Source organism: Xiphophorus couchianus, chromosome 1 (assembly GCF_001444195.1).
Source record: "Xiphophorus couchianus chromosome 1, X_couchianus-1.0, whole genome shotgun sequence".
Classification (NCBI taxonomy): Eukaryota; Metazoa; Chordata; class Actinopteri; order Cyprinodontiformes; family Poeciliidae; genus Xiphophorus; species Xiphophorus couchianus.
Genome location: NC_040228.1, coordinates 16,297,890 through 16,316,198, shown reverse-complemented (window position 1 = coordinate 16,316,198; position 18,309 = coordinate 16,297,890). Strand labels below are relative to the sequence as shown.

At 37.0% G+C, this 18,309-nt stretch overlaps 2 protein-coding genes across 4 annotated transcripts; one reads left to right on the top strand and one right to left on the bottom strand.

Annotated features, from left to right (window-relative positions):
• Nucleotides 1-1,293: 1,293 nt before the first annotated feature.
• Nucleotides 1,294-14,073, top strand: LOC114150008 (carcinoembryonic antigen-related cell adhesion molecule 5). 3 transcript variants are annotated; one of them, XM_028026202.1, is made up of 19 exons: nucleotides 1,294-1,446; nucleotides 1,549-1,584; nucleotides 2,271-2,318; nucleotides 2,794-3,072; nucleotides 3,183-3,449; nucleotides 4,570-4,836; nucleotides 7,322-7,585; nucleotides 7,802-8,071; nucleotides 8,344-8,607; nucleotides 9,426-9,713; nucleotides 10,477-10,740; nucleotides 11,588-11,857; nucleotides 11,936-12,050; nucleotides 12,143-12,300; nucleotides 12,387-12,488; nucleotides 12,833-12,901; nucleotides 13,080-13,139; nucleotides 13,272-13,340; nucleotides 13,425-14,073. In XM_028026202.1, exons 1-19 carry the CDS (start codon nucleotides 1,368-1,370, stop codon nucleotides 13,487-13,489), a joined length of 3,234 nt encoding a protein of 1,077 aa, XP_027882003.1. In that variant the 5' UTR covers nucleotides 1,294-1,367; the 3' UTR covers nucleotides 13,490-14,073. The 3 variants fall into 3 exon arrangements, with proteins under 3 accessions (XP_027882003.1, XP_027882082.1, XP_027882160.1); XM_028026281.1 differs by lacking the exons at nucleotides 8,344-8,607; nucleotides 9,426-9,713; XM_028026359.1 differs by lacking the exons at nucleotides 9,426-9,713; nucleotides 10,477-10,740.
• apobec2b (apolipoprotein B mRNA editing enzyme, catalytic polypeptide-like 2b) lies at nucleotides 13,843-18,038 on the bottom strand. Its single transcript, XM_028030520.1, has 4 exons — nucleotides 17,582-18,038; nucleotides 16,932-17,112; nucleotides 14,218-14,565; nucleotides 13,843-14,123 (listed from the first exon to the last, which is right to left on the bottom strand). The coding sequence occupies exons 1-3, from the start codon at nucleotides 17,860-17,862 to the stop codon at nucleotides 14,224-14,226; spliced, it is 804 nt and encodes a 267-aa protein (XP_027886321.1). The 5' UTR covers nucleotides 17,863-18,038; the 3' UTR covers nucleotides 13,843-14,123; nucleotides 14,218-14,223.
• Nucleotides 18,039-18,309: the final 271 nt, after the last annotated feature.

Here is an 18,309-nt window from a genome sequence, read left to right as displayed (position 1 = left end):
TGGCCAGCAAACATCCCACAAAGAATTGTTGTGCAAAAACAGGTTTGGGTATCGAACATCAATTTAAAAAGTATGTAATTTTGATCAGAATTACCAAGTCACAACATCACCTGGTTACCATGAACTTGAAGTTACCGCACAAATTCAACTTAACGTACGAATGTCGTGACGAGTGAATGGAGGCTTTACTTACTGGAAACATTTAGATAAATATGTAAACGTGTTTCTATTTTTATCTATTTTTTCTCTACAAGCATTGCACCTCTAAATATTACTGACACAACACCATACTCCGCTTTTGATTAAACAGAAGTTGTGAAGTTATAACTTAAATTATAACTTCAAGATGACTTAAAAACCCCCCAGAAGTCATCCTGTTAATACTGCTTGAGGATGCAATTAGTACACCTATAAATTATGACCTCAGTCAGTGGCATTTCATACAATAACACCTGATAATTTGGGGAATGTGACTCACAATGTTTAAACTGTAAAGTATGATTGTGAATTAATAAACTTCCACATCACCAACTGTTTCAGACTAAAACCTCCAATTAGAAAGTGATATGTGCTTTTCTGTGCGACACTGACCCCTTGTGGTTCTTTTGATCATTGTGTAAATTGACAGGAACCTGCTACATCCGAACACATCTCAGACAGACAGGAAGTTGTTTCTGAGCAACTTCAGCAGCAATCAAATCAAACATAGCAGGGCTACTGCATTAAAAGTAATATAGTTGCACATGTTACAATAAGAAGTAAGCTAAAGTGTGGAGGGTTTTTCTCTTAATCTCACTTATTGGTTCTTTCCGCTAGAGACAAATAAACCCACAAAAAAAAAACTGAAGCGCAGTCTGTGGTTAGTGAGAGAGATTTTTTTTTTTTACCCGTAGTTTCCGCTTATACCTACATTAAGTTGCAGATACAATGATTAAAAGATCTCTAAAGCTGTACCCAGATTGGTTTTAGAAAATGCTATGATTTGCTCATCTTATATTTATTACCAGAATTCATACAAATTGTTTCCATTAAAAGGAATGAATAATTATATATATATATATATATATAGATATATATATGCCTGCTCTCAACCAGTTTCTTCAACACTGACAAATAATAAATTCAGCATCAAAATCATCAAAATATCAGTTCTTTCAATTCCTCAAACTCTGTCAGTTGTCATCACAAACCAGCATGTCGAACACTTAGCATTCTGAATGCGGTACGCCAGCACATTTCCTGTTTCTTTAGCAACATGAACCAAAAAAAAAGAAAAGAAAAGAAAACCAGATGTCAGAGTGACAGGACACACCCTTCCCGGGCTGCAAGCTTATTTCCTCTACTTCACTTCAGTGCATGGCAGTTAAATGACTCAGCTCAGTAAGACAACCTCCACATGTGAGACTCAATGGAAAATGTTGCTTCTTCAAGTCTTCACACTCATATGTAAGTGTTTCAATATTTGAAACAAACTAATTTATACTGGTAAAGATTGATAGAGACTATAATTGCATTTTTTCCCTCTCTCTCTCTTATGTGATTGAACAGATCTGACCTCTGTCTGTGCAGCTCAAGATGGAACTGGTAGGAATGAACAATCTGTCTAACTGTACTGCATTGATCGGATATTTCGACGGCAGTTTAGCATTTTGTTTCTTAAAGCCACTTCCTTTTTCCTTTGTGTTTCTGTTTTTAACTAAAATGCACACAGAATGTTCTTGCACTTTGCTCCGCTGTTGTGAACTATTTTATTAAATGTGCATTGTACATTTGATATACTGACACTCAGGAACTAAACATGAGGAACATGAAGTACTTTATTGTCATGGGTTTGGCAGTCACAACATTTAGACAGCAGCTGCTCTCTGCGCTCTGAGCTCCCTCATGAAAACCTAATAATTATTATTTATAACATTTTAAGTTAATTTCTAAGCCACTTTTTACATTTAGCTTTATAGCTTATAGTAAATATTTAACTGGTTTGATCGAAACCAGTTAATTATGTTCTTAACTGGTTTCAGATTTGCCTGTATGTGCAACATTAGATTTTATTTTCTTTCCATTTCCATGCCATTCACATGACTTGAAAAAAACTATATGACATTCAAGTAAACTTGATCATTGCAACTAACTCTCAGTACCTTAGCTGTTCATTACAGTCTTAATTTTCATAAATTTACATGATTTGCTTTTTAAATCCACCATTCATGTAGATAAAACCAGAATCCTGATTTATCCTAAACTTTGACGTCTGCTCTCCCTTCTACCAGCAAGCATACCTCCAGAAGAACCCACTTATGTGCCACCAACTTCCTACGGTGAGATTTTAAAGCGTATATATTTTTTCAATCTTGCACTTTGTATCAATGATGTGGTGACCGTTCAAGTTTTAAATGGCTAAGTTTTATAACATAAAATAAAACATTGAAAATGTACCATATTGGTGTCAAACTGACTTTAGAGACACATGGGAAGTGAGAAATGACACACAGGAAATGACATATCGCTGAATAGGTCATCATAGCTGTACATCAGAAACGTTGGCTTTCAAATATGTATGAACAGTTTCTATTGTTTATATCGCTTTTTTCTCTGTTTGCTCTACCATTATCAACGTAATTTGACTCTTTGTAAGCACATTAATTATTTATTAACATACAGTATTATTTCACTCTGGAAGTGGTTAAATAATTTTAGCAATACATTCTGAATTAATTACAAAAAGGACTTTTTTTTCCCTCCTTTTTTAGCTCCTTTGAATTTCTTCTTTTGATACGTTTCATTCATTTTCAGATCCCCCTGTGCCTTCCGTGACTTCAGATCTTTCAGATGTCTACATAAATGAGAAAGTGGTCTTAAAATGTAGTATCAGTAGCAGCTCTGGCTGGACCTTCACCTGGGAGAAAAATGGACAGCGGCTGTCTCAAAATGCAGATTTTTCTTTTCAAGATCAGAATTCGGAGCTTACAATAAGTGCAAATAGAAAAGATCTTTCTGGAAGTTATACCTGCAGAGGAGAGAAGCAGGGAAAAGGTAGCAAAACTAGTAAAGCAACTGACGTCAAAGTTAAAGGTGAGTTTTATGTCTCTTACCACTACTTGTGTTAAAGATAATTATTTTTGCTCTTCGTTGCTTCCTTTCAAAGACTCCAAGCTCATTATGACTCTTATGCACTTTTGTAGAGCCACCAGCACCCTTTCTGATCCGGCAGACTGACTGGGCAGATGTGTTTGTAAGTGAAGCAGTGAGTTTTAAATGTGAACCGAACCTCCCTGCTGAATGGAAAATCATCTGGTACAAAAACTATCAACCTCTGGATAAAGAGGGACCATCATTCAACATCGAGTCAGTTACTGCAAACGATAAAGGAGCATATGCATGCCAAGCCAAGCTTAAATCCAGACCTTTCAGCACTGGATTCAGCAACACAACAAATCTAAATGTTAAATGTGAGTTTTCATCATTTATCTATTATTGTATCATATTTACATTAATACAAAATAAAATGACTGTGTCCAGTATTTAAAACATTTTCTCAATCTAAACTTGACAGACACGCCATATTGTTTAAAACTGGTTATAATGGAGTACCACCAGGCTCAGTTTTAAGCCTTAGACTTAAAGTAAAACTTTCTACACCTACCTTTATGTGGTTTCATCAGGAGATAACACCATCAATATTCATAGCTATGTTGATGACACACTCCGTGTTGGCGTTTCTCCTTTTGACTCTTAATATCCAGTCATGGATGACAGATAATTTTCTTCAGCTCTGTCCCTGCAAAACTGGATCTTTAGTTATTGGCATAAACATTCAGAGAGAGAAACCTACATACATCTAGGAGGACTGGCAATGAACCATCAGACTGGTAAAGAACCTTATCGTTCTGTTTGTAATATATATTTTTGAATAATATATAAGAGTTTGTAAAATGCATTTTATCGTGAGGAAATGTCCAGTGTTAGATATTTCCTTCTCTGTTCAGTGCATTAACTTTAGTACATGCAATTTTTTAAGATTGTTTTTGCTGATAACTGTTTTAATCCTCTTAAAAAATTCCCGCCTACTGGTACTTCAAGTTTAAGCCATAAGAATGCTGAGGAACAAGCAAACTTCCTAATTTTAAGATCTCTAATTGTAAAATGCGTTGGTACAATGGCTAGCAACACATTTTACAGTTGATTTTAAGGCACTCTCAGTGCTGCTAAAAACACTTTTTTAATTCACCTCACAAGTCTAATTTCATTTTATCTGTCAGGCTCTCCAACCTCCTGCAGTCTCTGGAAAGTGTCTCATGTTGGTATCTAAAGCGAGAACTATAACTCATGATAACGCCGTGTTTTACCAACATGGCTCTCATGTAGGGAGTAGGAAATTTAATACATGAAGCTTTATGTATTAAGTCCCCCATTTTTCCCCCTTTAAACTTGGTCTGCACTACTTAACAGATTAATTGTGTCCAGATGTCCTCTATTAACAATGTTCAATTTTTATTGCTGTCATTTTGAGTACTCTTGTGTCAAAAGACCATTTTAAAATTCTTGCTTTTTTTTCTTCTTTCCAAATAGCCAACAATCCAAAGCTCACTCTAAGCAGAAGTCCAGACTTTGCCATATTCTATCCTGAAGAATCAATCAACTTCACATGTAATGTTGATGTCACCTCTGGATGGAAATATCAGTGGTATAAGGATGGGGGAAAAATCTCAGACTCCAGCAGTAACACCCATACAATCGCCTCTCTGAAGCCTTCCGACAAGGGAGAGTACCACTGCAAAGTCCAGAGAGGCAAAGGCCCGTTATACGAGAGTAACAACCAATTAGTAGAAGTTGCTGGTAAGCTCTCATATATGCTCAGTTTGTAGTGGGATTAGAATCCTTTCCAAGCAGTGTAATAATTTTGCTAATATTTTTCTTGACAATTGTGAAAATATTTATGACAAAGCTCATAGAAGAGAAAGAAAAACTCTTATGAATAATTACAATATAGTGGTCGTCTAAAACGTACTGTTAGAATTAGACTACTACGATGTTCATTCAAAAAACACATTATGTTATTACTTTGCCAAGCAAAAGTTAGACTTTGCTTATTCTTTCAGTTGTTGGCTGGAACACAACTGAATATAATATTAGTACATATTACTAACATATTATTATGTTAGTAATATGTTAATTACTAACATATTATTTGTTAGTAATATTTTTCAGTGGTGTAAATTCCTGGCTGCATGCTTGGAATTAAAATATTTAAAGTCAAATATTTACATCTATACACTTTATTAAAAAGAGACACAACCAGGCAATTAGTGCTGGAGCAAGTATGAAAGAAAAAAAGGACGTAAAAGCTAAGAGACATATAATCAAAGTTAAAAAAAAAAAAAAGTCAGGGACAATAAAGTGTGTCTAAATGTTGGGAAAGTCAAATATCAGTGTGTACAAGTTAGGGAGAGTACCGGCAGTGTTTCTTATTGTTAACCAACAATTACTTCTGACATCAGTAACATATGTGGAATAAATAAAAATAAACATTAGCCAATCAACCCCAACAATCAGATTCAACTCCTGAGAAAGAGAAACGGACGAAGGATTGCTTGTTCCTGTTACTTATCATACAGTGAAGTCAGAGCTGGAGGCCAAAAGACGGAAAATGAAACTTTGCGTGTAAAGAAAGTCAGCAAGAATTGCACTAGCTTTTCTAGAGTCTCATTACTCATATGCATTACTCCACTACCTGCATTTCTGACTAAATCATCAGTTCTGTCAGGAGGAACGGACAGAAAATTCCAGCAAACTATTGTAAGAAGCTTACAGAAGCACACCCAAAATGTTTGCTCCTATTCTTACAGTTTAGTGGCAATTCTACCAAATAAAAAGAAAATGTTTGCAAACTTCTACAAATAAAAATTCATAAAACAAAATTCCCTTTTCCTTATTGTGACATTTAGCATTTAAAACATAATTTTGGCAGTCCTATCTGCTCTAAAACAGGAGCTTAGATTGATTTAAAGACGGATCATGAAAAAATAAATCAACATTAAAACATGTGCTTTCTATTGTTTTTTTTTAGTACTAAACAAAATTCAAGAGTTAAATTGTACCCATATCAACTGAAATCATGCACAGTGTGACTCAAGAAACAGACAGTCAAACCATGCTACAACCACATTACATTATGCACAATCTTTTCAAATGACTATTTCTGAAAATACTTTTGGTAATTCCTATTTCTGTTCATTGTTGCTTTGACATTACCCAGACAACTAGAGGTTTCTGATCATGTTGCTTTCTTGACAACCTTAGCATAAGAGTTGAAGCACTGCAGCCCACACTCGGCTCTAACCCACAGAGTTACTTGTTCAAAGGTGAGAAATAGATTCTGAGAGTGTATCAGCATTACAATTCAACACCACTCTATGGTATAAGGATGTATGTATTATTGAGAACTCTGGATACACTCAATAAAATTAAATATCCTTGAAAAGCTGATTAATTGTAGCTTTTCAATTGCAAGAATTAAACTAATCTCTGCAATATTGATCAAATATAAAGAGATATTCAATTTTGGCAAATTTTGATAACCATGACTTAAGGCTGATGAAAGCTCAGTTTCTCGGACAGTTAGTATAATACAAATAAAAAACAGTGCTGCCCTGCAATGGAAAGTACATCTGCATCAACTGTTCTGGTGGGTCAAATGTGTATGTTTCTTGAATTTGGTCACAAACCACATAAATTAAATTCAAGTGCCTCACTTAGCCTTCGGGCCACACTTTGTTCACTGCTGGCCTGCACAGTCATGGGGAAGATGGCTGACTCAACGGTTCTGCAGCAGACAGTGCATAGGCACTCTCCACTGGGAGGCTAAGCCACAAAAGGTCATTGGTAAAAAAAAAAAAAGATGGCTGTTGACAGAGTTTTGTATTCAAGCATAGTAATGGGCAGCTGAGTGTAATGAGGATAAGCAGTAGCAGTAACAGCAGGATCATGCAGCAAAGCCAATTCAAATGTTTCCAGGATATTTACAATTTGTTTATCACAGAAAGAGTCAGTGAATTAAGGACATATCCAGGACAAGACAGATATTCCTTGTCCTGTGCCATCAGAACATCAGAAGCATATTGGAATTGGCATTTTGTTCAAAAGTCAAGGCACAGAATCAGATATGAAGTCCAGGTTCAAAGGTTTTGAGCCTTGTCTTAAAGGAACTCAGTGTCTCAGCTGTTTTATTTATTTAGGTTCACCTGTATAGTACAGTTTAGTTCAGTATGTAGTAGTTGTTATGTTGATGAAATTTTCCTTATTCTTTCTTTCTTCTGAACAGTCAAGAAGCCCAAACCTGGTCTTACCAAAAGTCCAACCTTCCCTATGTACCCTGGAGAATCAATCAACTTCACGTGTGATGTTGATGTGTACTCTGGATGGGAATATGAGTGGTATCATAAAGGGGTGAAAACTCAATCTTTCAGCAGTAAAACAATTACAATAGGTCCTGTGACCCATGACCGCAGAGGAGACTACCGATGCCTTGCTAAGAGAGGCCAGCTGAGAACAGATCAGAGTGGCCCTGTTTCCCTGGAAGTCTCTGGTAAGCACATAATTATATATACAATCTGTCACCAGACAAATTTAATGCATGCAACTGTACCAATACAACATCGATATGGTTTAAACTGTAGTGGTACAACTGCACCTTCCCCTAAATATTTCATGCGTAGATAAGAAGTAATAAGGTAAACATTTTATAACTGAAACTTCAAAATAAATCTTAATTTGAAGATGTTTTTGTGACACATTCTTGCAGATCCACCAACACCAATCCTGAAGCTGCTGAGCCCCTGGTCAGACGTTTTTGAAAATGAGGTCTTGACGTTTAGCTGTGAAGTGAGCAGTTCTGAGTGGACCTTCACGTGGCACAAAAATCAAAATCTAATTGCAGATGAAAAAGGGTCAGTGCTCAACAACACAGCTGCCAAAGTGAGCGATCGAGGGCAGTACTCCTGCAAAGTTCACCACAAGCACAGAAAAGGAGTCAGCTCTGCATTCAGCAACATATATACTGTGTCCGTTTATGGTAAGTTTTAAAGCATTTATAACATTACACAGATCTAACTTTACTTTAAAAATACACATTGTTGGTATTTTTACAATGTTGGATCTGATTTCTTTACATTAAAAATAATATTTACATAAAAGTCGAGCTCTTGGAACTTCTTATTTAATTTTTCACAAAGTCAAACCAAAGGCAAAACAAAGAAATGCACTAAATTGCATCAAATTGCTACATCATCACCCTTTTCGTGCACAGTAGCAGTAACATATTCTGCATTGTCTTTCTTTCTATAGATAAGTTACCAACACCCACATTAAGCAGAGATCCGATTTTTACCCCAATGTATATTGGAGAAACTGTGAAATTAAAATGCGCAGTAGATGTTTCTTCTGGCTGGAGTTATCATTGGTACAAAGATGGAAGCACTCTGAACAAACCTGGCAAAGAGTTAAGCATAGACCTGAAGCTTTCTGATAAGGGAAGATATTCTTGCGAAGCCAGAAGAGGTGAAAAAACATCAACAGGACGTAGTAAAGAAACACAACTGGATGTTCGAGGTAGGTCAATAGAGGCGAAAAGCCCATTGTTTCTTTTAATGTTTTAATGTTGCCATTTTGAATTTTGTCAAGCCCCCCGCCCCCGAGAGGCTGTTTTAGTTTTAGTAAACCATAGAGTTTCCGCTTTTCATACCTTAATATGTTGAAACAGGATGTTGTGGTGTGAGCTTAATTCTCAGAGGAACGCCTCAGTGTGTGCAGTGTGTGTGTAGGTGGAGTTCTTTAGGAAAGATTAGCTGATGTGTCTTCAGGCTTGAAGTCACAGGAGTTAAATTATAGAAACGGAAATTGTGAGATATTTGAGATAGCAAAGGGGTGAAAATGTTTAGAAAAAGTGATAAAGCACATAATGATGCAATTATATAAAAGTTGTAATTTGTTTATAATAGTTGCGATAAAAAAACACCGTTTTTTTATCACAACTTTAACAAAAATATACTCCATTGCACATTCCTAAGCATACAATAAGCCTGTTATTGCAAATCAGCTTATTGTAAATTTACATATATGTTTAAGGACCAATGACTGAACAAAATGTACAAACTTACTAACATCTAAATGTAATGTGAAACCCTTGAGGTAGGAAACTGAGATTATTAAGGATTAAGGATTAAGGAAGAATTGATAGCTCTGAATATATGCATTTTTATCACTTCTATTTTCATTACTAGCTGTACTGTGATTGGATGAGTGTAACGGAAAGGTTCACAGAACAACACGTCTGGCCTAGTTACATAAACCAAATTAGGTTAAATATTTTTCTTTCAATCACCACAAACAAGATGTCAAAAGTGGTTAATGTATCTCTTTGTCATTAGAAATTCCTGTTCCATCACTGAGTCACAAAACACAGTGGCTGGATGTGTTCCCCACTGAGAGCGTGCAGCTGAGCTGTAGGATGGAGGGAAGTTCTGGCTGGACATTCATATTGTACAAAGATGGAAAGGAATATCATGAAGGCACTGTCACTAACAATAAAACGGAAAGCATTCTTTCCATCAGTCAAGCTTCACTCTCACACCGTGGACAATACCGCTGCTCAGGAAGACTGAAGGGCAGGACTGTCAGCAGCCCAAAGAGCGCTTCAGTTGAGCTTCAAGTCTATGGTGAGATGTCTGCTCTTGAAGCCACTTGTGATGTCATTGTATGAGAAGTTGTAAAAGTGACTTTGGCAGGTTAAGAACAGTAATTTTAAGGAAATAGATTAACAGTTTTTTAAATATTTTTGTCTTGAACCAATACAGTTACCAGCACCTAACCTCATAAGAACTGTGTGAAAATATTTAAACAGAAAGAAAATGTGAGCAATCATTAAACAATTAAATTATATAAAAGTTTTGATTAACAACAGAGTTCCTGCAAGTTTTAATAATTCAACTTAATAGTTTTCAAAACACTATATCTGAAGTGGAAAACTAACAAAAAACACACGACGGTAATACATCCACTATGTCTCCAACCATCTTTCCTCCCTCCCTCAACAGAGGGAGGTAAGACGGTGAATGGAAAAATCGGAATTATGGAAGAAAATTTGTAGGATGACTTGAGAGTGAATGCGAGATTTATTTCTAGCCGAATATATATCCAAAACACCATAATGTTTGTGTCCAGTTACTTTAATGTATCAGAAAGGCTCAGTCTAAACCAAAGATCAATTGAGAATCATTGGTGACCAATGTTCATAGATCCTCCCCACGCTGAATGAGCTTGAACTATTATGCAAAGACCTGACAGAAATGTACAGAAAAAAAAAAGATTAACTAAATTGCATCAAATTGCTACATCAAATAAAAAGTCACTGATTCTGGTGTATCACTTTGTTTGTGCACAGTAGCAGTAACATATTCTGCATTGTCTTTCTTTCTATAGACAAGTTACCAACACCCACATTAAGCAGAGATCCGATTTTTACCCCAATGTTTATTGGAGAAACTGTGAAATTAAAATGCGCAGTAGATGTTTCTTCTGGCTGGAGTTATCATTGGTACAAAGATGGAAGCACTCTGAACAAACCTGGCAAAGAGTTAAGCATAGACCTGAATCTTTCTGATAAGGGAAGATATTCTTGCGAAGCCAGAAGAGGTGAAAAAACATCAACAGGACGTAGTAAAGAAACACAACTGGATGTTCGAGGTAGGTCAATAGAGGCGAAAAGCCCATTGTTTCTTTTAATGTTTTAATGTTGCCATTTTGAATTTTGCCTTATTATTATTAAGATCCCAAATGGCTGGCTTACCTTTAGAAAATCAGAGAGTTTCTGCTTTTCTTGCATTCTTGGTATGTCGATCCACGCTGTAGTGACCTGAGCATAATTCTCCAAAGAACACCTCAGTGTGGGCAGTGCGCGTGTGTTGGTGCAGTTTTTAGGAAAGATTAGGTGATGTGTCTTCAGGCTTGACGTCACAGGATTTAAATCATAGAAACAATTAACACACCATGGTAATACATAGTGAACATAGTATCAAACTGAGGGAATGTCTTTTTTTAGCAGAGAGAATAAATTTGGTTAGAGTGAATGATGAAAACTGATGACGCTACACACCTGGGAATTATGGGAGAAAATTTGTAGGAGGCTGCAGAGATTTAATTTCTAGCTTCATAGATGTCCAAAGAATCAAAATGATAGCAAATGTTTTACTCCAATAACCTTCATATGCCAGAAAGACTAAGTCAAAATTTAAACCAAAGATCAATTATCTGTGGTGACTGATGTTCATCGATGCTCTCCCCTCTTGACTGAGCTTGAACTCCTATGCAAAGAAGAAGAACATCCTTGAAAACATTTGCAACTGTATTGGACTGAAAGGTGACGCAACAATTGTTGTGTCAAACAGATTTTTCAGATTTTTGTCAGGTTTTTATTTTCCCTTAAATTAGATCCTTTTTTGTTTCGTAAACTAATGTAAATTTACCCACACTCCTATATAAGTTATTCTTCCTGCTATTTTACATATTCTTTGCTATTATTGTGAAATTTCAGATGGAAAACCAACAGTCACACTGACGCAGAATCCCTCGGATAAGTTGATGCACACCAGTGATTTGATTTCCTTCACCTGTCATGTCAATGTCTCCTCTGGATGGAAATACATATGGTACAAAGATAACAAACGATTGAAGTCATCTGGAACCATTCACCAAATTGATTCTGCTAAGACGTCAGACAGTGGATCATATAGATGCCAAGTTGAAAGGGAAACAACAACAACATTTTCCTCAGACAGTCGGGATGTAGAACTGAACATTGAAGGTGTGTTTTAATCTTCATTCTTTAGCTTACTGTATTGTTAAACATGTTATATCACATCTATGACTGCATTTGTTGCAGAGCGCCCAAAGGCCAATATAGTCCTTTTAACTACTTGGTCTGAGGTATTTTCCACTGACAGCTTAAAGCTAGAATGTGACGTGATGGGCAGTTCAGACTCGTGGAACTATACATGGTAATGATACAAATAAATAAATGTTCTGTATTTATTGGTATTGTTTAAAATGCATTTCCATTGTTACAAATTCTCTAAAATAACTGCCACAGGTATAAAGAGGGCATTAATGTCAGTCGGTCGGTCTCATCGACATATAAGGTCACGCCACATAATGACCCAGAGCAGAGCTTATACACCTGTGAGGGCATTCGCACCGAGAGACCAATGTTTTCACAACGCAGCGACTTCTACAGAACCAAGAACCTCCGTGAGTGCACCTCACTCATTAATTTTCACCTTGAAATATTTGACCCCTTGTTTTTTTATTCATTGTTTGTTGTATGCAATTTGTAGTTTTAAAGAGGAGGATCCTTCTTTCCATCTCTGGTTGTCTTTTCTTTGGCATCATAGCTGTTTTCATCGGATGCGTTGCCCTAAGAATCTTTCGTAAACCAGGTTTGGGATTTTTACGTTATGTTGACTTAAAAGCATTAGTTATCACTAATTCCTTTTAGCTTTTCTAGCTGAATTGACCACAAGACCAACCACAGCTCATGTACCCGATCAGTCAGGCCAGTGTGGCCGACTAGTCAAACAGAAACCACTTCAGACTAAAACATCTTAAAGCTTTTATTAAGCTATGCGTTAACATAGCTTGAACATCACAAATGAAGCCAACGTAACTGCTGGTGAAGGTCAATAGTTATTTAAAATGTATGTGATGCCAATTTCTGGTAAGATGTGGTAAACAAAAGTCACTAGGTTTTTGTTACTTTTAACTTTTTGTTATTGTCACACAGTTGCTGCAGATGACAAGCAAGACGAGACCACTCTGTTTCTCACCATGGCTCAGTTAAAGGACCGAAATGGTAGGTACAGCCCACATTGTGTGGTTTGGTGTGTGGTTTCTGAATGTGCTCCATACTGCCCTAAATATGATTTTTTAAAAGGGATTGTTGGAACCATCAGCTCACATATTTCAGTTTATGTCATACTGGAATGCGTTATAACGTTAAGGTTTCAATTCCTTCCCATCTTCTGCTACAGATGCACCATGTCCTCTGGTTGAGTACATCACTGATGCGGATATGAATCCACCTGACAAAGGTAATATAAAGATCTGATGTTTTGCAGATTAATCCAGACTATGAAAACCAGCAAATACCAAGCAGAGGACAGATAATTTTTCTTCTTTGGTTGCTCATTGCTAATGATAACTTTCTTTTATCTGGTGTGAAGAAGGGGAGGAGAATGGCACAAGTTGCAGTGAAGCAACATCTCTCCCAATAACAACGCTGGATGAACAAGGTATTTTTTGTAAACTACAAAACAACACTCTAATAAGACAGCACAAAACATTTCTGACCCGTCTTTCTGCACCTTTGTTTTCAGCTGCGACAACCAACGGGAAAGAGACAACAGAGAATGGTGGCGGGATGGTTTCTTTTCTGCAGTGAATTACTAGAGACGACCCTAAAATGTTCTCTGGTGGTTACGTATATTTGAGAGACAGCTGCACAGCATGTGGCTCGTCAAGCTCAGCATAACAAAAAGTCTCTTGTCATGACTTTTGAGCTAGCAAACTAGTGATTTATCTATATGACATGAAAAGGTGTAAATAAGATGATCAGGCAAATGGATTTATTTAATGGTCAGCACTTTCAGATTTGGCAAATGAAACTGTGTAGATTTTTATTTTTATTTTACATAAATAACCTAGTAAAAAAATGTAGAGTTGTGAATATTTTAGTGCATCTTCGCTTCTTTCAGTGCATGGTTCAGTTCTTTAAACAGAGACCAGATGTCAGTATAACTTCTTCCAGTTTTGTTTTTAATATTTGTAATGGTTCGTGACTGAATGTATTTTGAATTGCTTTGCTCTTTTAAAAGCGACTCGTTGCATCGTGTTTGATATATTTATCTACAAATTGTGTACCTTCATGTATTAATTGTTAAAAATAAGAAGTAGAAAATGTGCTCATTCTGTTAAAAACGTATCCGCAGCGTCAAGTGTGACAGCAAAAAATGAAATAAAAACAAACAAAAACGAAGTGATGATTTCACAAGCAGGCTGCTTCAGTCAGGTTGGACCTGCAGACAATAACAAGACAAGAAATCCACATGGAGTTACTATCCAGATAGACAATCAAAAGAAAAAACAATCAAATTTCATGATATCACTCACTCTCATCTACTTGAGGATATCGGTCAGTCTCTCCACATAGTACTCATAGTTCTCCTGGCAATCCTCCCACGGTGTAAAGCTCTCGCCCTCCTGTTCCACATACATTTCCCAAACATGCTGGAAGTCAATGGGCTTCATCATCCGCAGCTTGCAGCCGGCTCTCACCAGGGCCTTCAGGCCTTCCACTATCTCCGGCTCCTCCCATTCAAAGAGACGGGAGCAGAATATGGAGAGGTGCAGCTTCTTGTGCTGCTGGAGGATGTTGGTCAACTTGGCGGCACAAGCGACGCAGGGGCTGGATGAAACGTACCATGTCACGTCATATTCCTTAGAGGAGTTTGGGAGAACCTGAAAAAATAATGCAGGTTGGGTGTTTGATGGCATGAAAATAGAAAAAAAAAAGATTTGATCTCAGGGTAATGTTTTTGCTTAGGACGACTCAAAAAAATAAAAGAACACTTTAGACTTTGGATAATTTGGATGATTAAAGTTCCAATATTTAATTTGCGTGTAAGGGCAAGTCTTGACTAGTAAAGGCTAGGTCACTAATTACAACAATAGGTGCCTACTGGGAAACCCCTGGACGCAGGTTTTCCAGTCTACAAGTGCATCTCAATAAATGAGGATACAATCAAAACATTTAATTCAGAACTTTCAGTCTATAAATAAAATTTATATTTTACATAGATTCATTACACAGAGAGTGGTTTGGTTAGACCAAAAATTATTCATACCTTTGGCAGATTTAGATTTAAAGGTTTTTGCATTCAACCAAGAATTTTGTCAGCAAGACAATGGAGAAAGATCACTTATCTCTTGTTATTTGAACTAGAACATTCAGATAAAAACTATTTAAATCTTTCTCAATATTCAGTGTAAAACTTTTTATGGGTATTAGAAAAATCAAATCTTTCTTATAATTGCCTTACTGTAACAAATTTATCTATCAGACTCACGTCAAGACCAGGGCTGGATGAGTCCAAATAAACAATATTAGACTCAGCTGGTGGTACTAGAAGAAATGTCGGTCTAGTGAAAAGTATGTTCATGCATGAGCATTTTAAGAACTTATATTTGGTTTGGGATCTTTCTGCATGCCTCAGTGTGATCTGGCGTGGCAGAGATCAACCAAAGGAACTGTTGAGAAGTTAAGAAAGCAAAATGTCCCTTCAGCTCATCTTCACTGTTGTCTTTAGTGTCTCATGTGTTCCCTTTCACAGTGCTCCTTAAATTCCTGGGTTTCTCCAAAAAGCTTCCCTACAGTTTATTAGTTGACCGCTGTGCTGACTTTGAACAGACATTCAAATGATCACTGATTGTGGAGGATTCATGCTGGACCTTGTGCAACTACTTTCAGATTCTGGGAGTTTGATTTCCAATTGAGCAACAGCTTAGATGTTTAGATTGTATCTATGTGTTTATATGAGATGTTTAGAGGAAAAAAGGATGCTGAATCTCACAAAAAGAGATCTGCTGTAAGTGCACTGCACAGGTGTGGGCGGGTCATTTTATGGTCTCGCATTACAGAGTTTCTTAAATTAGAATGGCAGGCAAACCATTCAGCTATCAGATTTCCCTTTTTCTGACACGAAATCACGTATTTACATTGGGATGTAGACAATCCCTCAGTTATCCCAGTTGAATATGTGACATTTGACCTGGTGCTGATGTATTTGAGTTCTGCTTTAGTAATGCTGCTTTAGGCCTAAATTCACTTGACTAAATTCATGAATTTGACATTATAGTAGAAAATTAACCAAATAGTGTGTCTTTCCTGCACTATTGATTCATGTTTGTGAATTATCCCCTCAAATGATCTCACTGCCTGACCAAACGTCTTGAGTCTGTTTTTGTTCACTGATTAAAACGAGATAACTCTCCTCCTTGTGAAGGCAGAGAATGAAAGAAAATCTTGATTGGATTTAAACTGCTTTTAGTGTGTTTATTTTCTCAACTTTACTTAAGTATGCAAGATCAAATTATACTTAGCTGAACTAAACTAGATTGGATTTAATCAAGGGGAGGAGATTGAATTAGATGGAATTGGATAAAATGAAATTGGATTATTTGTAATATGTATCCATATTTACTTTAATTTTTTTTTAGGAGCCCTGAGATGACTTTTCCTGTCAGATGATGCTATACAAACAAAACTTCAGTTGAATTACTTTCAGGTTTATTGTACAGGAACATTGTGATGTCAGAAGGACAAATGGATGAAAATTAAAATATGAATAAAGATTTAAGAATGATCAAAAAAGAAAAAAAAAACATAATATGAGAAGATATTTACTTCCACAACTACATATTTATTATAAGCAAATGTCAGTCACATAGAGTATACTAATGGGAACTAAGTGAAGGTTAATGACCAAGCATCTTTGGATGAACAACAAAAAAGACAGTGGTACAGATATAAAACAAGTTTTGAGGACAATTTGCTAAATAAATTAGAAAAGTCGAAAAAAATTTCATACTGAAATTTGTTCACAAGGTTCTTAAGCAGGAAAAGCACAGTTTGCTTTTGAATTTATTGTCCTTAAACATCCTACTTGAATAAAAAAACCTGTAACAAAAATAAGACTTTTTTTAAACTTATACCAATAACATTTGTCTTTTTTTTCTCCCAACAACTGGCTATAAGGGCATCTTGTAGCATTTTGATTTTGCATGCCACTGCAGTGCTAAAGGCCTGCACTAGAGCTTTTTATCACCTGCTGGAAGAAGGCCTCCTCAGCGTGGGCTGTGGCATGTTCATCCTCCATGTAGCCTTTCAGAGGCTCTGCGTTGCCCCCCGCTGTGTCCACTCTGAAACACAGGAGCGTTTTGTTCCTGCCCGATGAATACTCCACGTTCCTGAACTGAAACTTGAAGTAGAACGGGCTCATTCTCTCCCTGAAAGACAGACAGTCAGAGTTATCGCTGCATCGAACACAGAGTGTTTGCTCATCAAAGAAATCACAAAGTACTGGTTCACAATAATACCAGTTCCTTCTGACTGTCAGAGATACATCACTCTGTTATATTGTGACATAAAGTCTTCATCAGTATACTAGGGAACTAATCTGATATGTGTGTCACATTCTCTCTTTGCTTTGCTTCATTAATCTGTCATGATGCATACAAACAGCCAGATGGTCTCACATAAAGATCTACTACTTTGACATTAAAATGTCTCAAACAACAGAAATTGGGGAGCAGATGCTGGGTATAATGATATGGCCAAACTTGGTGTTTGCATGACTCATCTCTATTTTAACTGTTAGGAAGTTACGAGACAGCAGGTGCAAATGACGCGTGTCCCTCCTGACTAAAAAACTGTTTCTAAACTAGTAATCAGAATACAGCCAGAAATCTTACTCACCCAGTGACAATTTCAAAAGGTGGCAGCTCTATGGGCTTAAACTCTCCATTATCCTCACTGTTATTTGCTGCTGCTGCCCCTGTTGCCCCTTCGCTTTCACCATTTGTCTTCTTCTCGTCGGTCCTCTGCGGCTCTGGGGTGTTCTCTTGCTTTTTGCTGAGCTTGTCTGGAGTTTTTACAGCTTTCTCTTTGGCCTTTTCCTTGTCCTTCTCCTCATTTGCTTTGGTTTCTGGCGCTTTCTCCTTCCTACGAACGCCTAACCGGCTGGTTTTGTCGGCCATGATGGTGTGGAAGTAGGTTAGAGTGTTGGGAAAAGAGACGAGACGACAGAAATAGATAGAGGGAGAGAGTCAGTGCAAGTGGGGTGATAACCCTAGAGCAGTTACAGAAATAGACCCCATTGTGTGCTGAGTTAGGAGTCAAGCATGTGCATGTCTGGTGTGGTGCTGGGGTAGGCAGCTCAGTTAGCTGAGCCTTCTCCACCCCCTTTCCCATGGCCGGGCTAAGAAAAGGCCAAAGGACGGATCACGACAGCGTAAATGTGTATGGTAGGGAGAAGATCTTTTTTTTTTTTTTAATTCAGCCGCCTTTCACACAGTTGCCAAAGCAAACAGAGAAACATACACAAACTCTGTTCCATCTTTAATCCTTCGGCCGGTCTATCTGTCAACAGGCAGGCAACAGGCACGTTATTAATAACATTGCTTGGCTGCACATATGGGGTAGCC

What these genes read in the sequence shown, in the direction of transcription:
- apobec2b (XM_028030520.1), bottom strand. Translation starts at nt 17,862, where the DNA reads ATGGCCGACAAAACCAGCCGGTTAGGCGTTCGTAGGAAGGAGAAAGCG. An exon ending in CCTTTTGAAATTGTCACTGG is followed by an intron (nt 17,113 to 17,581) that starts GTGAGTAAGATT and finishes TCTGTCTTTCAG; the next exon opens with GGAGAGAATGAGCCCGTTCT. An exon ending in AGGAGGCCTTCTTCCAGCAG is followed by an intron (nt 14,566 to 16,931) that starts GTGATAAAAAGC and finishes TTATTTTTTCAG; the next exon opens with GTTCTCCCAAACTCCTCTAA.
- LOC114150008 (XM_028026202.1), top strand. Translation starts at nt 1,368, where the DNA reads ATGACTCAGCTCAGTAAGACAACCTCCACATGTGAGACTCAATGGAAA. An exon ending in AAGAATCTTTCGTAAACCAG is followed by an intron (nt 12,489 to 12,832) that starts GTTTGGGATTTT and finishes ATTGTCACACAG; the next exon opens with TTGCTGCAGATGACAAGCAA. An exon ending in TCAGTTAAAGGACCGAAATG is followed by an intron (nt 12,902 to 13,079) that starts GTAGGTACAGCC and finishes CTTCTGCTACAG; the next exon opens with ATGCACCATGTCCTCTGGTT.